Source organism: Lactuca sativa, chromosome 8 (assembly GCF_002870075.4).
Source record: "Lactuca sativa cultivar Salinas chromosome 8, Lsat_Salinas_v11, whole genome shotgun sequence".
Taxonomy (NCBI): Eukaryota; Viridiplantae; Streptophyta; class Magnoliopsida; order Asterales; family Asteraceae; genus Lactuca; species Lactuca sativa.
In genome coordinates this window covers 136,488,309-136,510,022 of record NC_056630.2, presented here as the reverse complement: position 1 = coordinate 136,510,022, position 21,714 = coordinate 136,488,309, and the positions used below count along the sequence as shown (strand labels likewise).

General features: G+C 30.3%; 3 protein-coding genes across 5 annotated transcripts; all 3 read left to right on the top strand.

Moving 5' to 3' along the window:
- Window positions 1–1,830: 1,830 nt before the first annotated feature.
- On the top strand, window positions 1,831–3,968 carry LOC111907640 (chloroplast envelope quinone oxidoreductase homolog). The gene is made up of 4 exons (XM_023903436.3): window positions 1,831–2,166; window positions 2,753–2,894; window positions 2,973–3,064; window positions 3,142–3,968. Exons 1-4 carry the CDS (start codon window positions 2,101–2,103, stop codon window positions 3,841–3,843), a joined length of 1,002 nt encoding a protein of 333 aa, XP_023759204.1. The 5' UTR covers window positions 1,831–2,100; the 3' UTR covers window positions 3,844–3,968.
- Window positions 3,969–5,633: 1,665 nt separating this feature from the next.
- On the top strand, window positions 5,634–8,134 carry LOC111907617 (uncharacterized). The gene is made up of 4 exons (XM_052766551.1): window positions 5,634–5,864; window positions 5,968–6,049; window positions 6,376–6,683; window positions 6,815–8,134. The coding sequence occupies exons 1-4, from the start codon at window positions 5,634–5,636 to the stop codon at window positions 8,132–8,134; spliced, it is 1,941 nt and encodes a 646-aa protein (XP_052622511.1).
- Window positions 8,135–16,287: 8,153 nt separating this feature from the next.
- On the top strand, window positions 16,288–20,258 carry LOC111907638 (serine/threonine-protein kinase MHK). Of its 3 annotated transcripts, none has more exons than XM_042897031.2 (18): window positions 16,288–16,445; window positions 16,913–17,298; window positions 17,384–17,462; window positions 17,559–17,627; window positions 17,719–17,808; window positions 17,900–18,038; window positions 18,130–18,232; window positions 18,316–18,368; window positions 18,487–18,553; window positions 18,696–18,804; window positions 18,876–18,941; window positions 19,072–19,140; window positions 19,227–19,287; window positions 19,375–19,485; window positions 19,563–19,594; window positions 19,715–19,760; window positions 19,857–19,920; window positions 20,015–20,258. In XM_042897031.2, the coding sequence occupies exons 2-18, from the start codon at window positions 17,291–17,293 to the stop codon at window positions 20,139–20,141; spliced, it is 1,293 nt and encodes a 430-aa protein (XP_042752965.1). In that variant the 5' UTR covers window positions 16,288–16,445; window positions 16,913–17,290; the 3' UTR covers window positions 20,142–20,258. The 3 variants fall into 3 exon arrangements, with proteins under 3 accessions (XP_042752965.1, XP_023759201.1, XP_023759200.1); XM_023903433.3 differs by having other exon boundaries at window positions 20,012–20,258; XM_023903432.3 differs by having other exon boundaries at window positions 16,307–16,516; window positions 20,012–20,258.
- Window positions 20,259–21,714: the final 1,456 nt, after the last annotated feature.

Genomic DNA, 21,714 nt, shown 5'->3' with positions numbered 1-21,714 from the left:
GGTCCCTTCGACCTGATTCCTCATTCAGACGATTTCAAGCAGATCTATCATTCCAAACACTAAATCTGTAATATCAAGGTTCAATAAGCATGTAAAGCTTCGATCTTTACGTTTATGCATGTTGTTATTGCTCCAAATGCTAATACAAGCCCTTCATGAAAGATTAAGCCCAAAAACCCTCATATGGATGAATAAAGCTGGGACACCTAGACTCTAAGGACCTCACAAGGTCCAGATCTGAGGTCTAGACTCTTTGATAACTCATGCTACTCAAAAACCTAAACAAAAGATGGCAAAAAGCCATAAAACTCCATAGATGTGAGATTTATCCAAAATAAGGAGAAAGGTGAAGACTTCATACCTTCCTCAGGAGCTTCTGTACAGGAAATCACTAAATCCAACAGCCTCACCTCCAACTCCTTGCTTGATAACCTCATCCTCTTCCTCAAATGATGCACAAGAACCACAATATGAGCTTATCTCTCACTCTCTAGCTCAAATAGCAATTAGGGTTTGCTTTCAGGGGTGTAGAGTAACTGATGAGACGAAATGGAGGCTATAAGTGCCTTTAAATAGGTCATATGCCCGAGAAATTAGGGTTTCCTTCAGCAGGGTTGACTCGACGATTCACCTCACAGACTCGTCGAGTCCATTCATTAATCCACGTCACCAGACACGACTCTACTCGACGAGTTGAGGCACCAACTCGTCGAGTCACTCCTCAAATCTCAAATTAAATAATAAAATAATATACCTGAGAATCTGGATGTTACAATAATTTTAACGGGTATCTAAAGCATTATTAATACTTAAAAATACAACCGTATTTAGACAGAAACAACGCCTAAACGAGTAATCATTATAAAGATAATTATCGACAAAGTAATCACGTATCATGTGCGGCTTGGTGACCTCGATTGACAACCGCTCTTCAGGGGCGGATTCAACATTTGATTTTTTTTTTTTTTTTTGGGGGGGGGGGGGGGGTGAATATAATATGTATAAAAATCGGTGAACAAGGGGCATAGCCAAAATTTTATATTTTTGGGCCTAATATGTATAAAATTAAACTAGATGGGCTATTTATAACAAAAAAAAATAAGTGGGGGGGGGGGTATAGTCCCCCTTGCCCCTATAAAGCTTCGCTCTTGCCCCTCTTGAATGCGAAACATATGAACTTTCTTCGTCGTGTATGTGTTGCACAAGGTTGAAGAACGTCAAGATGAATTCTCTATCGTCATCTGAATCGAAATTCTTAAAGAAATCTATAAATATGTTTTTTAAAGAGAGTGTAGAAAAGAATGGTTTAAATGTAATTGTTGTGTTTATATAGGTGATGTTTATATATTTAAAAAAAATTAAAAGTTCAAGTTGTTGATCGTTGAACGTCTACAAAGGGAAGGAAGGCTCCTATTGGTCGTGCTTGTTCATCAACTGCATCACGATGGACCACGAAAACGCTGGCCACAAATGGCCGGGTAGTGTGCACGAGCGTTTTTCATGGCCACGTAAACCACGAATCGGTTCGAGGGTGTTTGAGATAACTTTTAAAATGACTTTTTGGATATTTGGTTTTTTCAAAAAGTTATTGAAAAGTTGTTTGACAATTATAAAGTTTTTTTAGAATAATTTTTTGACAAGAAAAAAAAATTATGGTTTTAAAAGTTACAATTTATCATTTTTGGTGATTTTTTGACTTTTTAACCTTTGTTCCTTAAAAAAGTATTCTACAAAACTTTTATTATGAACCCTATTTGAAAATTGATGTACTAAAGAATGGTTATTTTTAGGAAACCGGAACACCCGATTTTGGTATTCGCATATGATGCAAGATATGGATGGACCGAAGAAAACGAATACTTAGAACTTATCGCTGTTTTTCAAATTACTTAATCTGGTGGACGTGAGGTCGTCACGTCCAACGACACACACTAACGGTTAACAGTACCATCAATGGCTATAGATGTCGCAACCGTAACGTCGACGATAACGCCTCTACTTTCCCTTCCATTCCATTCACACTCCGGCACTAATACTAATACTTGCTATCTATCTTAATCTTAATCCTATCTTTTCTCTGTGCCTATTGCCTAAGGGGTTATGGCGGAAAAGCTTATGCACGCGGTTCAGTGCGATTCTTATGGAGGAGGTGCTGCTGGTCTTAAGGTATAAAATATCTCCTGGATACTTGTTGTTTTAAACATCCTTTTTGTTCGATTACTTAATTCGTATGGATTTCTGTTAGTAGATTGTGGTTCATGTCAAACCCTAGGTAGAAAGAGGAAGTTAATTTGTGCTTCAGATGGTTATGGATGTACCGAATTATAAATTAACAAATGGTTATGGATACACCGAAGTATTAATTAACAAGTAATGTATACTCGATTAAACTGAACTGATTTTCGTTTCAGTTTAATTGATCAACCAATTCATATGAACATCGTAAGCAATTTATTGTTATACACTTATACTCGTTATATTGTAAAAGCCTTGGATTATGGAGTAAAGGGGAGGGGAAGATAAATGTGTTTCAGGTGATTGAAAATCTGGTGAAACTTTGAACTACGGCTGTAAGAGGCTTTAACTGTTTTGTATATACCACATATATTTACTTAAATAGAAGTGATCTGTGTTGATTGATTATGATTTATGAAACCATAAATATCAAGGGAAAGTTACATTTGCTTCAGATGATTGTAAAATGTGAACCTTCTGAAAGTATGTTGATGCAGTCTTCCTTTTGTTTTTGTAGCATGTTGAAGTTCCTATTCCTAAGCCAAGTAAAGGTGAACTTCTGTTAAAACTGGAGGCAACTAGCCTAAATCCAGTCGATTGGAAGATACAAAAAGGCATGTTACGCCCCCTTTTACCACTCAAATTCCCTTGGATACCAGGTATGTATGTAGTAAAATCAATCATGTAATAATATATGATTCCAAAATCTGAAAACGTGTATGTCTTTGTTACAACAGCTACTGATGTAGCAGGAGAAGTATTAGATGTTGGACCTGGAGTAAAAAACTTCAAAATTGGTGATAAAGTTGTCTCCATGCTCAACACTTTTGTAAGTTTCTCTCAGTTGTTGCTCATCGGTGTTCATCTTTGTGAAATTGGTATTTATTGATCATTGAAACCTAACAGAAAGGTGGAGGACTGTCGGAGTATGCAGTGAGCAGCGAAGATCTGACAGTTTCTAGACCGCCGGAGGTATCGGCGGCAGAAGGTGCCGGGCTACCTGTCGCCGGACTAACCGCCCTCCAAGCCCTCACCTATCACGGCGGTATCACCCTCGACAAAACCAGCCCCAGCCCCAGCCCCGCCACCAACATCCTCATCACCGCCGCGTCAGGCGGCGTAGGCCAATACGCCGTCCAGCTCGCAAAGCTAGGAAACGTCCACGTCACCGCCACATGTGGGGCCCGCAACATCGACCTCGTGAAATCCCTAGGTGCTGATGAGGTTCTCGACTACAAAACCCCAGAAGGTGCGATACTGAAAAGCCCTTCGGATAAGAAATATGACGTGGTGATCCACTGTGCGACACCTATTCCATGGTCTACTTTTGAGCCCAATCTTGGCCCAAAAGGGAAGGTGATAGACATAACACCTGGCATGAGTGCAATTTGGACTTCTTTTGTGAAGAAAGTGACGTGTTCGAAAAAACAATTGGTGCCAATTCTTTTGTATCCGAAGGCAAATAACTTGGAGTACTTGGTTGGGTTGGTGAAGGAAGGGAAGGTTAAAACTGTCATTGACTCAAAACACCCTTTGAAAAAGGCTGAAGAGGCTTGGGCTAAAAGCATCGATGGACATGCTACTGGTAAAATTATCGTTGAGCCATAAGAGATATCATATATTCATATCATATGAGTTGTAAATTGTATAATATGGTTGTAACTTTTGATTTGATTATCGTGTTCATAACTAGATGTTACTCTTTGTTGTTATGTATGACTATTTTTTCTACATTTGGAAAATCTACAAAAAAATATATAACAATTAAATATGAATTTTATCATCAGATTACAATGGACAAGTTAACATATACATGAAGGCCGGTGAAACTATTTTTTTTATACATAATTTATCATTAAAATCCTTCTAATTGATTGAAAACTGTTATTATGATCGGATGTTGTATGCAAATGTTTATTTGACATCTTTGTCGTTAAGTTGGATCTAATAGGTAAATATGGACTTATATTCGATGAAAAAGGCCATGTATCTCATTATAACCCAACATTGTAGGTAAATAATGAATCATGGATTAACTTATTTGTTGGTAACTGATTTTACATTTGGTTTATGTTTGTAAGCAAGTGGTTTTACGTGTGAGATACCACTCATTTGTAGGTTCTAGATCAACTCATTTATAAATAAATAAATAAAGCAAATTTTCTTTGACTTCTTAAAAAAAAATTGTTATAGTTGGAAGTATGATCCGAGAGAACAAACAATAACTGAATGCAAAATGACTTGCCATATAGTTAGAACACAACCTAAAACTTCTTCAAGGGTTTATCTTCAGTCCAAAATGTTATGATTTTAGAGGGTAAGCTATAATCGCATGAAGACATGGGCGGTCCTAGGTAGGTGTCCGGTGTGGCACCGGCAACACCTAACTTCCGCGTACGAAGTAGATTTTTTTTTTTTTTTTTTAATTTTTACCTATTGTGCCACTACGTAAAAAAAATCGTGCACCTACTAAAAAAATTGTGCAAGTACATAAAAAAATATTGTCACTCTTTCGGGAATTACCGAACGAAAAAAATAATAATAACGAGCCAAATGTTTTATTCAATTGTAGTTAGTCTAATTGTCTAAAGCCTTAAAACCCAAAATGAAACTTAATTTGATAAATTAGCAATTGGGCTAATTGCTTGTAAAAAAGATAGCCCTATAATCCTAATTGTGAAATTGTAATTAATCCATCGGTTGAAAGGAAAAAAAAGAACACGATCGAAGACTTCAGAGGCGACGCACGAAGCAGTAGGCACGACCACGACTATCGACTTTTGGCCCCAAAATTCAATCGATCAATCGACCTTGAGGGCTGAGGCTTGATCGATTTCAATGGTTTGATGGATCAACATTCACAATACTTGATGTCTTGATCGATTTCACAATGAAGCAAGTAAGTTTTACCAATTACCAATTCATTAAGATATTTGAAATTGATATGTGTTTTTGAAGTTAGTGATTGACTTGGGTGAAATTGATTTGTTTTGTTGAAGTTATATTGTTTGCTTAGGTTATATTGCTATGTTTTTTATTGAATTGATTGTTTGATTATGTGAAATTGATATGTTTTATTGAATTTATTGTTTGATTAGGTGAAAGCAACTTGTTTTATTGAATTGATTGTTTGATTAGGTGAAATTGATATGTTTTATTTAATTTATTGTTTGATTAGGTGAAACCAACTTGTTTTATTGAAGTCATTGTTTGATTAGGTGTAATTGTTATGTTTTTATTGAATTTATTGTTTGATTAGGTGAAAACAAGTTGTTTTATTGAAGTCATTGTTATGTTTTTATAGGTTAAACTAAGTGGTTTTTTTTACCAAAAGAAAAAGACCTAATCCTAATGAAAGTGGTGAAGAATGTTCCCAAATACCAATCAACAATCAATCAATGCCTTCCGTTTCTAATCCTAATGCAACTCCACAAACACCAATCACCAATCAATCAATCCCTTCGGTTTCTAATGCAACTCCACAAACACAATGCTCTAACCAACCTAATGATAATGTTGACTTGAAGGATCTTCCAAAGGACCCGGCGGATAGGCCATTGATTACAAGTTACAAACCAAATATAAGAGATGATGTAAGAAGAGCATATTTGCTTCAAGGACCGTGTCAAGTAAGTGCACATAAGTTTCCTAAAAAAAATAGGTGATAGATTTAGAAGATTCGTTCCTTCATGGCTTGATGACTTTGATTGGTTGGAATATAGTGTGAAAAAGGATAGTGCATATTGTTTATATTGTTATTTGTGTGGGAACCTCATGGGACAAAAAGGAGGGAGAGATGCATTTGTTTCTCAAGGTTTTGATACTTGGAATAAAAAAGATGCATTTCGGACTCATGTGGGTGGTATTGATAGTTTTCACAACAAAGCAAAAGAAAAGTGTGAGTTTTTAATGAGGGAAAAAAAGCTATCAATGTAGTCTTTAGGAGGCAAACCGAAGTAGAGGATCATAAATATAAAGCTCGATTACGTGTTTCTATTATTGTTGTTAGACTTTTATTGAAAATCGGATTACCGTTTCGTGGTCATGACGAGTCGGTTAACTCGGAAAATAGAGGGCTATACATTGAAGTGTTAAAAGCCATTTGAGAGACTAGTGAAGATATTTTCAACAATACTTTAGAAAATGCTCCAGAAAACAATCAACTAATTTCCCCTAAAATTCAAAAAGAACTTGTGCAATGTTTTGCACAAGAAGTACTTTTGAGTTTTCATGAAGAGATTGGTCAAGATGTTTTTGCTTTACTAGTTGATGAATCTAGTGATGTTTCAAAAAAGGAACAAATGGCTATTGTTTTGCGTTATGTCGATACTCTTGGCTTTGTGAAAGAAAGATTCATAGGTCTAGTGCACGTGAAGGATACGTCTTCTTTGACACTCAAAAACGCCATAAATGAAGTACTTACAAGTAATAAGTTGAGTTTTAGTCAGGTAATTTATTCTTTAGTTTTTTTGTTATTTCAATTTAATTAATTTATATATATATATATATATATATATATATATATATATATATATATATATATATATATATATATATATATTGTTTTAAATTTTAATAGATAAGAGGACAAGGTTATGATGGGGCTAGCAATATGCGAGGGGAATTCAATGGTTTGAAAGCTTTGATATTACAAGAGAATGACACGGCTTTTTATGTACATTGCTTTGCACACCAACTTCAATTAGTAGTTGTGGCTGTAGCAAAGAAGCATGATGGTGTTAGTGACTTTTTTGAGCAAATTTCGTTGGTGGTTAATGTAGTTTGTGCATTGTGTAAAAGAAAAGACTTACTACGAGAGCAAGCAAGAGAAAGGGTGCAAAAAGGCTTGTGTAGTGGTGAAATTGAAACCGGAAGAGGGTTAAATCAAAAGACTACACTTGTTCGAGCGGGAGAAACAAGATGGGGTTCACATTTCAACACACTCACAAGTTTGATGAAGTTATTTGCGGATGTTCTTGTAGTTTTAGATTTTGTGAAAGATGAGGGAGGGTCATTGGCAAACCGTCAACAAGCATCTGGAATCTTAGCATATTTTAAATCATATGAGTTCGTGTTTTACTTACATATGATGTATGGCATTTTACACCTCACGGGTACATTGTCAAAGCAACTTCAAAGAAAAGATCTAGACATTTTAGAAGCGGCTTCGATGGTTAGAGGGACAATGGAGGCATTGCAATCTTGTAGAAACATAGGGTTTGATAGCATTTTGCCAAAAGTATCCTCTTTTTGTGAAACACACGAAATTGATACTTTGGATATGGAAGAGTTGTATATTGGTGCGAGAAACCGTAGGACTACAAAGACTAATAGGTTTCATTTTGAGGTTGAAATCTTCAACACGGTGGTAGATATGCAACTTACAGAATATCGGGATCGAATTAGTGAAACAAGCACCCAATTACTAGAATACATGGGTGCTTTGAGCCCTTGTGATTCATTTGCACAATTTGACAAATCAAAGTTATTGAAGTTGGGTAAGTTATACAAGTATGACTTTGATGATTCATATATGATAGACCTTGAAGGACAACTTGAGATATTTTATCACTCTTGCATCAAAGATGAGCGCTTCGCTAGTTTGAAAGGAGTTTTCGACCTTTCTCGTTTGATGGTTAATACGGGGAAGCATCGATCTTATCCTTTGGTTTATAAGCTATTGAAGTTGGCTTTGATATTACCTGTAGCGACCGCAAGTGTAGAAAGATGTTTTTCAAAGATGAAGCTCTTGAAGACCGACTTGCGTAACAAAATTGGCGATGAATTTTTGAACGACGCGTTGTTGTGTAATGTCGAGACCGAAGCACTTGCGAAAGTTGAGAATGAAAAAGTAATGGAGCGGTTTCAAAAGATGTCTGCACGAAGAGGACAAATTTAAATTCTAGTATATCGTTGTTATATTATGTTTGACAAAAAAAAAATTATATTAGATGAATAGATGTTTTATATTATGTTTGACCGGAATTTTTTTATTTTTTTTTAATGTTTTATATTATGTGTGACGGGAAAAAAAATTATGCAACCCCTATTACTAATTCCTGCGTCCACCCTTGCATGAAGATTCGGGTTTTCCTTCATATTTAAGTTGGAGAACGTAAAAGAAGACATATTGTTGAAACCTTGTTCATATTTTAGTTAAATGGCTTACATACATAATATAAGTATACAATTACATATTAGATCAATCACAACCACATAGATATCAACTTAGCATTTACTTACAATACACAATCATAATGGTTGTTTTTTAAACAATTGAAGAGAGTTAAACGATAAATTATGTATAAAAAATAGTTTATTGATTATATATATATATATATATATATATATATATATATATATATATATATATATATATATATATATATATATATATATATATATATATATTTTGAATCTTTAACTGTCTCACTAATGGTGTTTTTGTGTGTGTGTGTGTGTTTACAGGTACCGAATTAGCCATCAACAACCGATAAAATAGATTCAGGTAAGTAAAAAATGTTATCTTGATGACATTCTAACCGTCTCTTTAATGGTGCGTGTGTGTGTTTTTTTTTTGTGTCTGTTTATAGGTACCAAAACAGCCAACAATCGAAACTACCAAATAACAAAACACTACACTACCAATAAATCACCCCCGAACCACCACCCATCACCACCATTGCAACCGTTACCGACGTTGAATTTTCACCACGACCTACACCAATATATAAAGAACATAATATATTAGTCTCTTTAATAGGGACGTAGCCAATATAAGGCAAGAGTGGGCCTTGGCCCACCCACAAAAAAGTAAGGTTATATATATATATATATATATATATATATATATATATATATATATATATATATATATATATATATATATATATATATATATATATATATATATATATGTTCAAGTGTTTATACTAAATATTGTGTGTATGTAGAATTGATTCTGGACTAATCATTTTAGTTATTTTAAGAAAATAATTAATGCATATTAAATGTTGAAAATTTAACTAATACTCATTATATCTTTAACATCTAATATGCATTAATTATTTTATTAAAATAACTAAAATGATTGATCCAGAATCAATCTCTACATGCACAATATATATATATATATATATATATATATGTATATATATATATATATACACATATATAATATGTGCAATATATATTTTTGTTCAATAAAAGGAATTATGGTTGTGATATGTCATATTCTAATCAAAACTTGAAATTAGTAGAAGATAATACATTGTTTTCTATATCAATTAGACTTTATTTTATATTATTTTAATGATGTAAGGCAATATTGTGTGTAACTTAAAATAAGCAATATAGTTAAGAATGTATATATAGTTACAATTTGTTATCGTTTGAAGAATTTTGCCACTCATTCATTTTTTGTATATTATTTGGTCTACCCTAAAAAGTATCTTGACTACGCCACATAAAATATTCGCAGTTAATATATATTTTTATCATAAATAATTACATGGTCCAAAAGACCAGTCCAAAAAATAGTATATAAAAACCAAAAAAAATCTATATCTCTTCTCCATTCTAATAAAAGAATAGTTTTATTCTCCTTTTGACATGTGTCACCATATTAGGCATCATAATTAATGCATATTTTAGTTTTCTTTTGCCATTTGTCACCCTATTATGTATCATAATTAATGCATGTCACTTGTCACCCTATTAAATTCTTCATTTCAAATTTTAAATTTTAAATTTCTCACTCTAATTACATTAAATTAATAACATTAGAATAAAAACTAAAATAAAGTTAATACAAATTATAAAGTGATATAATTTTACATATTTATTTAAATCAATGATTATAATTTTATATAACTAAAAATAATTACTTAATTAATAATTTATTTAAAATAAATGATAGATAATTTTGAGTTTTTACTATTAAAGTTTAATTAATTTTGTAACCGTGGCTCCCACAGGTTATAAACTAGTTCTTAATAAATACTTCCCTAAACCGCCACATGTCATCCTTTTAATCCACCGTCTTGCCACATGTCATTACCATAACAAAGTTTTTCCTTCTTTTCCCGCAACTTGATATCATCAACTCCTACTAATCAGCAAATCAGTTTTATTACTCCAATAATATCTGCATTCATAACATTTTAATTTTGTATATAAAATAAGTAAAGAGATATGATATCCCTTAAAATCAGCTATTGATATTCCAATTACCTTATCTTATACCAAATAAATCTTCAACATAATAGGAATGTAATCATAATGAAAGTTAAATTACGTAGATTCTGGAAATTTTAATTTCGATTTGGTATATATATATATATATATATATATATATATATATATATATATATACCTTTTCATTAGACGTATAAATATGATCGCCTAATTTTTTTTCTTCATTTCCATCTTCGAAGCTTTCAATCGATACTTCTCCTGCATCTTTGCAAACTACCATATGTATTCACACATTTGAATACATCGGGTTATTGTAAAACACATAACTGTTCATTCATTTCTGTTTATGTGATCTACATTCAGTAATTTATTTTATTCCTTCATTCTTCTCCTTAAATTACGATTCTGATTTACCATCCTCTCAACATATATGTAGTAAAGAAAATGTAAACTCACACAGTTAAAACACACACATACACAGACTTACACAATTTATAAGCATTTATAATACAATTCTTTATCAACAAGTGAACCAACATTTTATTGTACAATCTTATGTTTTGTTGTGTTTCTGTGTTGTAGAAACAACTTTTTAAGGTAAAGTTGAAAAAAAAAATGGTCGAGTTTTAATTTTAAGTACAATGATTGTTTTTTCTATAATTTTATGGTTTTTTGACATTATGGTTTGTTTGGTTAAACATTTGATGAATTCTTTTTAAGTGTTATTATATAATGATAAGTAAAGAATTATCATCATTTCGATTTACATCTTCATTGTATGTTTTGTGTGTGTATGTATTATGGTATGAATGTTTTACGAATTATAGCAATGCACTTTATAAGTTCATTATTACAATTGATATGACATTATATGATTTTATTTTTTTTGATTTTCATTATTTAAGCAAAGAAGCATAAAATTGTCGTTAAACATAGAGTGCAAGTATAACATTGTACCTTCAAAGTACATTGCTATAATACGTTCAATATTATTGTTCGAATGTGTGTTTTCCTGTGTTTTATGCTGTTGTATTTTGAGTTACTATTTATTTTAATTATGTTTATTTAAAAAAATATTATTAGGCAATCTACTTTCAAATTAGATGGTATAATCAAGTTGAAGTTCATTGCTATTTCAACAAATCATAAAAGAAAACAAATATATAATACGTTGCTATTAAAGGACCAAATTAAAGATTCCACTTTCTTTGATATTTTATAAATTATTGTATTTTTCCTGAATTATTCAAAATTTACCTTTTTGTTTTTGTTTGGCAGGCGGTTATATTTTGAATTATCAAATATATAAACTAAATTTCTTTTAAACTCTTGTTATAGAAAACAACACTTTATATTAATAAGATGTTTTAATAAGAATATATAGTAATTTTATGTTTCAACAACATACATTATAAATTTGAATTGGACACTTATTTATTACTAACTATTTTTTGTTGGATTACATATGATTGGTTATTTCCATTTTACCATTAATGTAAAAGTAGATATGCATGCACCCTTATTTAATTCAACCATTTTATTTTACCATTTTACCATATTGAGTTTATGCCACAGTTTTTATTTTGTAAATTGACCATTTTACCCTTAATGTAAAATTACATATTTGTATAGCTTATTTTTATTGTTTGCATTTTTATTATTTTGAATTCATATTTACAAACTGATTATTGTAAAAATTTTAATTGACTTATACTCTTAAAATAAATTTATAATAACATTTTAATTAAAAGTACATAGAACATGTTCTTTAATTATTTTTTATGCTAGATTTTCCAAGTAGTTTTACCATTTTACCCTTCATATAAAAGTACAAAGACACCTATTCTGTAACTTATTTTAATATCACATTTTTTCATCATTGTAATTTGACAATTTTACCCTTGTTTTAAGATATAATAATCATGATAGTTTATATTGTTTTGTCTAAAAGTTTAAGATTTTACCTAATGTTAGTTAGCTCCAATACGGTCGTCACTCATAACTATCAGTCCCTTGTGTTCATCATTTTTTCATGCTTGTGTTCAATTGATAAAGGGATAGCTATAAACAAAACATACATCATGTTTGGATCTATAACTATCTAAGTCTAAGTGTATATTGGTAAATTAAATCAGTTTACAATTCCGTCACCAAATATGTAAAACTCTTTCCATTTCATATTAACCACCTTTGTTAATTAATTAACTAAATAAATAAATAATAATAATGCATTAAAACTTATTAAAAAAAGTATTGCATAAAAAATTAGATTATATTTAGACATTCATGATTTGGGTTCAAAAACAATACTAAATATCATCTTATATAACTTTGGACACCTCTTAATAAACTTATCAAAAGGAGGACAAATTTGGAATTTTACATGTTCCCACTCACTGTCATTGATTATAGCAATCTACTTTAAAATTACATTGTTATTTTACAATACAAGTTATTTAAAACAATTTATATGTGAACAAGACATATGTTAATGTACATTGCTATGAGCTAACCATTGTGTGTGTATAATCAATAATAATGTTATCTTTTTGGTCCAAATTTAAGACTCTATAGTCTTGACATATCTCGCTAAATAGAACTTGTGATGTGACCATGAACGCTTACCTGCCCATAGATTAAAAAAATTAACAAGAGTATAACATATGTATCATTTCTTTGTCCCATGAACGATTACGATAAACTGGCCTAACTTAACAGATGTTTAAAAATTTCAAAATCTAATGTTCAAAATTATTATCAACTCTATAAAATCAAAAACAAAGAATACACTATTTCAATCCCCTAACCTTATCCTTTTGCTACTGTACCGTTACTACAGAGTCCTTGCATTCTTCAGTCTTGTTTTCCTCTCCTATAACTGATTGACGATACAAATAACTTGGTCTCTTATCAAACCATCATTTCTGTGAAGATTGAACTCGATTTGTAGGATGTGTTGCCCTCAACTCCCCAATTTTTTGAGAAATTGTTCAAGATTCCCACACATATAAACTAACATTCATTAAAAATGGTTAACAAATGTGAATATTGATTTCCAATTTTACGATTTCTAGGTTTCAATATGTGTGCATGAGAGACGAAGCGTGAAATGATTGACAATTTCTTTTCAAAGCCAAAAGTCATTTCTATAAAAGTTCTTTTAAGGAGTAAAAGGTAAAAGTTGGTTTTAAAAAATGGTTGGATGAAATTTCTTGACTTTTGAATACTTTTTACCTTTTAAAGGCAAGTCACAAAAAGATACAATTTCATGACTTTTGAAAAACCTTCTTTTTCTTCCTGACAAAAAATTATTTTCAAAAGTTCTTTTTTTAATTCCCAAACAACTTTTGAATCTTTTAACTTTTTCAAAAAAGTCTTTCTCATGGTAGAAATAAAACTCATCTTTATTCTCTTATCAATTACTTCTCTGTCTTATTAAAAACATTACATATATGGCCCCTTTAAAAAAATCATTTTCATATAAGGTCCATGTTTCACAAAAAAATTATAAAATCATTAAAACTAAAATTTACATGAGATGGTCTTTGTTTGACAACTATTTACAAAAGTAAATAAATAAAAAAGTTTCAAATTTGGTTTTAATTGCATATATTTTTTTTTTCATTTTTGTTCTAAGGATAAATCTAACTTTTCCAATTTAATGTCCAAAAATAAAAATATAATTTAACACCATTTGTGTTACCGCTATATTACTGACACATGTTATTATATTAATTTTTTTACTTAAGTTTCATAACTTTCTATTAAAATTTAAAAAGGTGAACAAAACTACAAAAGTTAGTATTATTATATTTTCATTATATTTATTAAGGAATAATATATCAAGACAAATTAATAATACAACCATCTCGACTTATAATTTATTTGCAAATAACAGTTGTACAATCTACGTATTCGTTTGAACATCTTTTCATTTGACTAACATCTTCAAAGAAAAGATTCATGCAAAATAATTAGGTAAATGTTTGCTAAAAATAATTTTATATAAATTTGATTGGTATATTTTTCTAATAAATTTTCTAAAAAAAATATAAATTAACTGATAAGTTATAACTTAAAACTCTTATGTGGTATTTGTTTAACTTTAATTTAAAATGTCATTTATATTTTAAAATATCATTTTATATATTATGGTCAAACAATTTTATAAGTTAATTTAGTTATATATCATTCTAAAATATGGACATTTTTAATTAATTTATACCTAAACAACATCCTAAATATTGTCAAAAAATGGTTTCTCACCATGTTTTAGAACTAACATTTATTGATCATCATTCAATTCGTGACTTGAAACTTATTCGAATTACAAGAGCTATCAATCGTACGTAACCCTTACTTTTAAAAAGTTAATTTTATTTTTAACTTTACAAAATAATAATTTTCTAACATATATTTAAATACAAATTGTCGATCGGATATTCAAACCATTATACTTGCGTAGTTTCAACTAATCATTATATTTTTTTTAACTTACTAACAAAACATCTATATTTACAAATTCCCTCCGTCCCAAAATTATTGTCCACTTTTGACTTTTGAAGTATTTCTATGTCAACATTGACCATAAATAACTTTATTTGTGTATAATTTTTGATGAAACTTATAACAATGAAAATACATTTAAAAAACAATCTATTTATATATTTTGCATAAAAAATTATACAACAAAAAATAATTTATTTAAAGTCAAAGTTGAACAAAATAGATTTAAAAAGTCAAACGTGGACAATAATTTTGGGACAGAGGGAATATTAATTTTCTTTTTTAACATTGCTCAATAATAACTTTATAATTTAATTAAAACTATTTTTACCTTTTTAATCCGTGGTGTCTATGGGTTATAACCTAATTATTTTATAAAAAAACTATAGAACTTATTATTATATGCATATGTAATGATACCGTTTTATGTGTATATAAACCGTTTGTATGTGTTTTGTGTGTTGATTTCTTATTTTCGGATCTTCTGGTTTAAATTTAGCCAACACGTTTGCTTGTTATATTCATTAATAATCCCCTTTTAGCTTGTAAATATACCATTAGGCGAAGGGCGTTTTGGTAATTCCACTTGACTTGTTGTATACTTTTTCACAACCAATCAAATACTTTTGGATTTTAAATTTAATATTTAATACCTCATTAAATAATACAAAATCAATTGATTATAATAAAATATATTACCGGAGGACCCTGAACATGGGGTATCCTGTAAAAATCGGTCCCTTATATTTCGATTATAGCAACTTTACCGCAAGATTCATCTTTTTGAACTTTTTTGACCCATTATTTTCGAGATTAACTCTCTACTATCTAGTCATTGTATTTTTAATTTTATTATAATTATACTTTTACATTTTCTTTGTTTAACATGCTTAATTTTAAGAGATAAAAAACTATATAATTATTTTTTTAATTTATCTTTTATTTGATAAATAACAATATTGTTTGGCAACAAAGCTAAATATAACTATTAGAAACAAAAACTCATTTGTCTTATTTTTTTAATCTGTGTGAAGATACCTTGTAAATAAGAATTTTTAATATTGTATTTAAATTAAATAAAGTTACAATTATTCGAAATGTTAACAAGTTGGGAATGGAAAATTTGATGTATGATCCCCATGTTATAATTTCAAATATGGCCATAAACATACATGTGCCATGCACATGATAACCGGATACCAAGCAATTCAGGCTAGAAAACTCAACAAGTTTAGGGACGAATTTGTCACAATGAAATATAAAGGGGGTGTTTGGCTTTACATCAATAGTTAAAGTGGGCGAAATGTAAGCATTTCTGCAAATATTATTATTTAATTTCTTTGGGTTCATCTCCTTCGCTTCTTCTGCGGATTTGGCTGTTATATACCAACACCATTAATCCTTTCTATCTTCTCTTTGTAATTTCAACGAATATGTTCTTGCATTGCTGATCTGAATTCTGAGTTTTCTCTAACTTTTTCTTCGAGATCTTGGGGTTTTCGTTGATGGTGAGTTGGCTCTCTATTCAATTCGCATTTTCCCCAATTTTCGATCCAGTTCTTACAAGAAGTGATTAGAGGTTAAATTCTCATTTGCATTCTATTATATAAAAAAATTAGTGATAATTAATTTTGGTTTGAGCCTCTCAATCGACCTTTTTCTTGTTGGTTTTGTGAATGTTCAATTTTGTTTTTCCTCCAAAAATTTTGGTGAAACTATCATGTTCATAGTATGCGATTAATATTTTAGTTTTTACTTGTAGATATTTCTCTCTGTGTGAAACTAATTGTATGAAATAGTTTTTGCTATCAGATATTATTCTCGAATGAACAGTTTGTTGTGTATTTGAATTTCTTGGCAATTACTTCACGACTACTCAAGTTTTTTATGTTATCTTTTCAAATTGGGGATTCCTTATAAATTTCCACGTTCCAAATCAAATTCTCTCACAGTTTTCTGTTTTGTGATTTTGCAGATAGGAAGCGTATGAACAAAACGTAGATCATACTGGTTGACATGAACGAACCTTTTCAAGTCTGTCGAATCATTACTCTACTGTAACTAGATCAGAATTATACAAATTGTAGATAAAAGCAGCGACTTTTAGATGATAACAGTTGGTTGCAGCTTGTAGAGGCTGCATCTAAGCATGTTGATTGCTTTCGAGTTGATGCTTAATCATCCTAACAGTAAAAAATGGGGTTTCTACGACACTTTTCATAGTTTTTTACACCTAATAACTAATGGTAGTCTACAAGCAACCGAAGAACACTGTTTTAACAGTGTAGAAGCCTCTTTTTGGACCTCGGAAGTCCATTGACAAATTCATTAATTACTTGCTTCAGTGTCAATAATGGAAAGGTAAATCACTTTATATTTTCATTGTTGACGCTTTCATTCCTCTGGTTTTCTTTTTTGATGTTTTCTGATGAATAATTGTTTTCAGATATAAAAGTGTAGAAGAGATTGGAGATGGAACTTGTGGAACTGTATATAAAGCCATCAACCTTGAGACATCTGAAATTGTTAGTTCTTTCAATCACAAAAAAAAAAAGATAATTTTTTAACAAAAAAAACTCCATATTAGTTTACAATTTATCATACATCATTACATATCACAGGTTGCAGTCAAGAAGATGAAGAGAAAGTATTATGTTTGGGAAGAATGTATGAATTTACGCGAAGTTAAGGTATTTCATGCTTCTTTTTCATCAAATCTTCTGTTTTCACAAATTATATAAAATATAAATTGTTAATAACTTTCTTGTTTTGAATACACAGTCCCTCCGGAAATTGAATCATCCAAACATCATAAAGCTGAAGGAGATTGTGAGAGAGAATAACGAGCTATTCTTCATATTTGAATACATGGTATACTTATATATTCATAGTTCATGACTTCATATGGATTATTAATCTATTAAGATGATTATAAATATTTTTTTGTAATGTTTTTATTTAGGAACATAATTTGTACGACATAATGAGGGAACGCGAAAGGCCATTCACAGAGGAAGAGGTTAGGGGTTTGATGACTCAGCTTCTTCAAGGACTTGTACATATGCATAGAAGTGAATATTTTCATCGGGACCTAAAACCTGGTATACAAATTTACACATGGGATTTTTTTTTTAATCTTTTTCAGATTGTTAATTATAATATAATAATTTGTTAATTTTTTTCATTTATTAGAGAATTTATTGGTGACAAACAATACTATAAAGATTGCTGATTTTGGCCTGGCTAGAGAAGTGTCATCTGAACCTCCTTTTACTGATTATGTTTCTACTCGCTGGTGAGTACTTAATTTTTAAAATTTTTTTTTTCTTAGAAAGTTTTTTTTTTTTTTTTTAAATAATATTTTGTTATGTGAACAAGGTATCGAGCACCAGAAGTCCTGTTGCAATCTTCTTCATACACTCCTGCCATAGGTAGTATTATGTCATTCTTTTATATAACTTTTTTCAACAATGTTATTTTTTATATTTTGTGGGTCCCATCCCATCCATGATTTCTCCATAATTAAGATTAAATGGGATTGGTTTGTAGATATGTGGGCAGTTGGTGCAATACTTGCTGAACTTTTCACTTTGTGCCCGTTGTTTCCTGGGGAAAGGTTGCTTTTCATATGAACTTTTCACTTTTTTTTTTTTCTTTTAAGAAACTTTTTATTATATGTACACCATGTTTTTTTCCCTTTTTCTGAAGATAAGGTTATTAAAAGATGATGAGAGATATTTGTTTTTATGATTGGACAGTGAAATAGATCAGTTGTACAAGATATGCTGTGTTCTTGGCACACCTGATTGGACCCTTTTTCCGGAAGCAAGGAATGTTGCAAGGTTAATGAATATCAGTTATTCAATGGTGAGTCTGGTTTTGAATATTTTTGTAACTGTGGATAAGGAGGAGGGTATTTACGTCTTTTCCCTTTGTAGATTATGCCTGCAAATCTTGCTGACCTTATCCCAAATGCAAGCTCCGAAGCTATTAATTTGATCAAGGTAAGTAGAATTTTGAAGTTTTTTTTTTCTTTGATGAGGATAAGAAGAGGGCATTTACGTCTTTTGCACAAACGAGAGATGAAGAACTGAGTCTTGTCCTGTTTTTGATTTTGTTATTTTTGTGATGTAGCAATTGTGCTCGTGGGACCCACTAAGGAGGCCGACAGCAGAGCAGTGCTTACAACATCCGTTTTTCTATGTAATGCTTTTTTGTTCATATTATTCGTAAAAGTCTTTGTTCTTTTAGACTCTATTGGTTTTACTATGTGACATAATTTTCTATAGGCTAACACGTGGGTCCCGCGTCCACTTGGCGATCCACATCAGCTGAAGACGGACAACACAGGTGTGTATTTTTTGAAACATATTAATGAAAGGCATTAATTATTGTAATATGAATGATGATGGTAAATATGTAATGATGATTGTACAGGATCACAACCAAATCTTGAATTAAATCTGTGGGATTTCAGCCGTAAAAGTACAGCAGAGGATTGTTTTCTAGGTTTGACCCTGGCAGTCAACCCTAGTGTTTCCAATATCGGTAACAAACTTTACCCTTTTTCCAATATTTATGAATTTCACAAGTTCCCTTGAAATTGTTTTATTTTTTTTACACAGAAATGGTCCACAAGACTCGAAGCACAAAACAAGTGAGTTCGTATAGTTTATTACTAGTATGATGATTAAATGATTAGTATGTTGTAAGATTTTTGAAACACAATCTACTTTTTCTTTTCCTTCTAAATTTTGTTCCTTTTTTATTTTTGCAGGATCTTCTGTTCTGCTCAGATTATGAGGATGAATCACAATATGCTGGTACGTTTTTATTTCATAACAACTCAATCTATATTATATAATCTGAAATAAGAAAATAACAATGGCTGCTCTTTTTTGTTTTTTTTTTTAATTCAGTTTTTTGGTCTCTTTTCCCCCCTGATCACCCACCAGTGGAATCTTCCTTGTCATTAGCATTCAGGTTTCTTCCTTGAAAAGATGGAAACTCTTTTTTTGTTGGTAATTATATAAAGTTTTTTATGATATGTTTTTATTTTTAATTTTTTTCACAGCAGTGGAATTCCTCACTCTACAATGGGAATGGGAGGTGGTGAATCTGGTGGATTCAGAATGGCATCGCTGCAGCCTAATTTCTTGACCATGTCCTCTCATTTCCAGCAGCACCAGGGTCACTGTCGTTGACTTTGTCTTGTCTTATTAAGACGTTTCTGTAGCATTTTTGTTTTTGTTTTTGTTTATAACCAACCAGTGAACATATATACAGTCGGACCATAAAACCACACATTGATTTGTCCCCAACTTACGGAATTGCTTTTTTTTTTTCAAAATATATGTATATAATTCCCACCAACTCAACAATGAATAGTGCATCCTGCAAATACAAAATAAATAAATACTAGTAACACTTCATACAAACATAATTAATAACTTATCCGAAGTACATGTTATCTCAAAATTGACTCAGTTGTGTCCTAAAATCATGAGGTGCGTTTGAACTATTTGGAACTCGGTTTTAAGTATGCAACTTATTTCTAATACTTTATAGCGATTAGGATTATATGAAAAAAAAAAACCTATCTTAGGAGGTGTTTGGATAGGGAAAAAATAGGCTGTTTATTGCTTAATCCCACTGCAATAAGCAAATTTAAGTGTTTGGATAAGAGTCTTTAAAAATCAGTTTATTGTGATAGGAATAAACAAAATAAGCTGATTTTAATAAACAAGAGGGGGAATGCTTATTGCTTATTAGTCATTTTACTCATATAAACTGTTTTATTTGCCAAACACTTAAAATGCTTATTGCTTATTGCTTATTCCCACCGCAATAAGCTAATCCAAACACATTTTTAAAAAAATGCTTATTCCCACTGCAATAAGCAAATAAACAATAAGCTAATAAGCTAAAAAACTATTTATCCAAACACCCCCTTATATTCTCTACTTTTTCGATAGATCTTCTTTAAGGATATAGCCAAACTATTCTCTCTAATTTTTTAAATGTAAATCATTAAACTTCCAACAATAACGCTTTATAAATTCAGATCTAATATGTATATATACTTATATAGCATCGTGTTGAGATGACTTATTTTAAAGGAAGAATATTGTATATATATCTAATAAATGTCAAAATATCATATTTGTTGGTCTAATTTAAAATATCATATTTACTTTCTTAAAAAATCAAAATATCAAATTCATCCAAATCATCTTTTTAACACTTTTAATCATTTTTTATATTTTAAAATCATTATTATTATTAAAAAAAATCTAAATGGACCAAAATTGTCCTAGCCTTCTAACATGTATATAGGATGGTGTTTGGGCTTCTAACATGTATATAGGATGGTGTTTGGGACTACTTATTTCAAAATCGACATAAATCGTCTTCTCAATATAATAATAAGAGTATTGAACTTAGCAATTTTGTAATAATTTATTTATGTATTATATTTTATACATGTGTCATCGTAGCAATAAGGGTTAATATATATTTTCTAGAAGTATATAAATATGCCGGTGAACAAATTGAATTGAGACATGTTATAATCCTAGTTCTGAGATGGATTATATATATATATATATATATATATATATATATATATATATATATATATATATATATATATATATATATATATATATTTATTGATGGATACTTTGATTAAATTTTAGAAATATAGTAAATTACAATTAGACCACATAGCCATTTTATATAACTCGGCTTATAAGAGGATCTGATGTGCAAGGGTGA

Excerpts from the sequence above, each read along its gene's own strand:
- LOC111907638 (XM_023903433.3), top strand. Across the intron at positions 17,628-17,718 it reads TGAATTTACGCGAAGTTAAG|TCCCTCCGGAAATTGAATCA; the intron begins GTATTTCATGCT and ends TTGAATACACAG. Across the intron at positions 18,369-18,486 it reads TTCATACACTCCTGCCATAG|ATATGTGGGCAGTTGGTGCA; the intron begins GTAGTATTATGT and ends ATTGGTTTGTAG.
- LOC111907640 (XM_023903436.3), top strand. The coding sequence starts at position 2,101 with ATGGCGGAAAAGCTTATGCACGCGGTTCAGTGCGATTCTTATGGAGGA. Across the intron at positions 2,167-2,752 it reads GAGGTGCTGCTGGTCTTAAG|CATGTTGAAGTTCCTATTCC; the intron begins GTATAAAATATC and ends TTGTTTTTGTAG. Across the intron at positions 2,895-2,972 it reads CAAATTCCCTTGGATACCAG|CTACTGATGTAGCAGGAGAA; the intron begins GTATGTATGTAG and ends TTGTTACAACAG.
- LOC111907617 (XM_052766551.1), top strand. The coding sequence starts at position 5,634 with ATGCCTTCCGTTTCTAATCCTAATGCAACTCCACAAACACCAATCACC. Across the intron at positions 5,865-5,967 it reads TGCTTCAAGGACCGTGTCAA|GATAGTGCATATTGTTTATA; the intron begins GTAAGTGCACAT and ends AGTGTGAAAAAG. Across the intron at positions 6,684-6,814 it reads ATAAGTTGAGTTTTAGTCAG|ATAAGAGGACAAGGTTATGA; the intron begins GTAATTTATTCT and ends AAATTTTAATAG.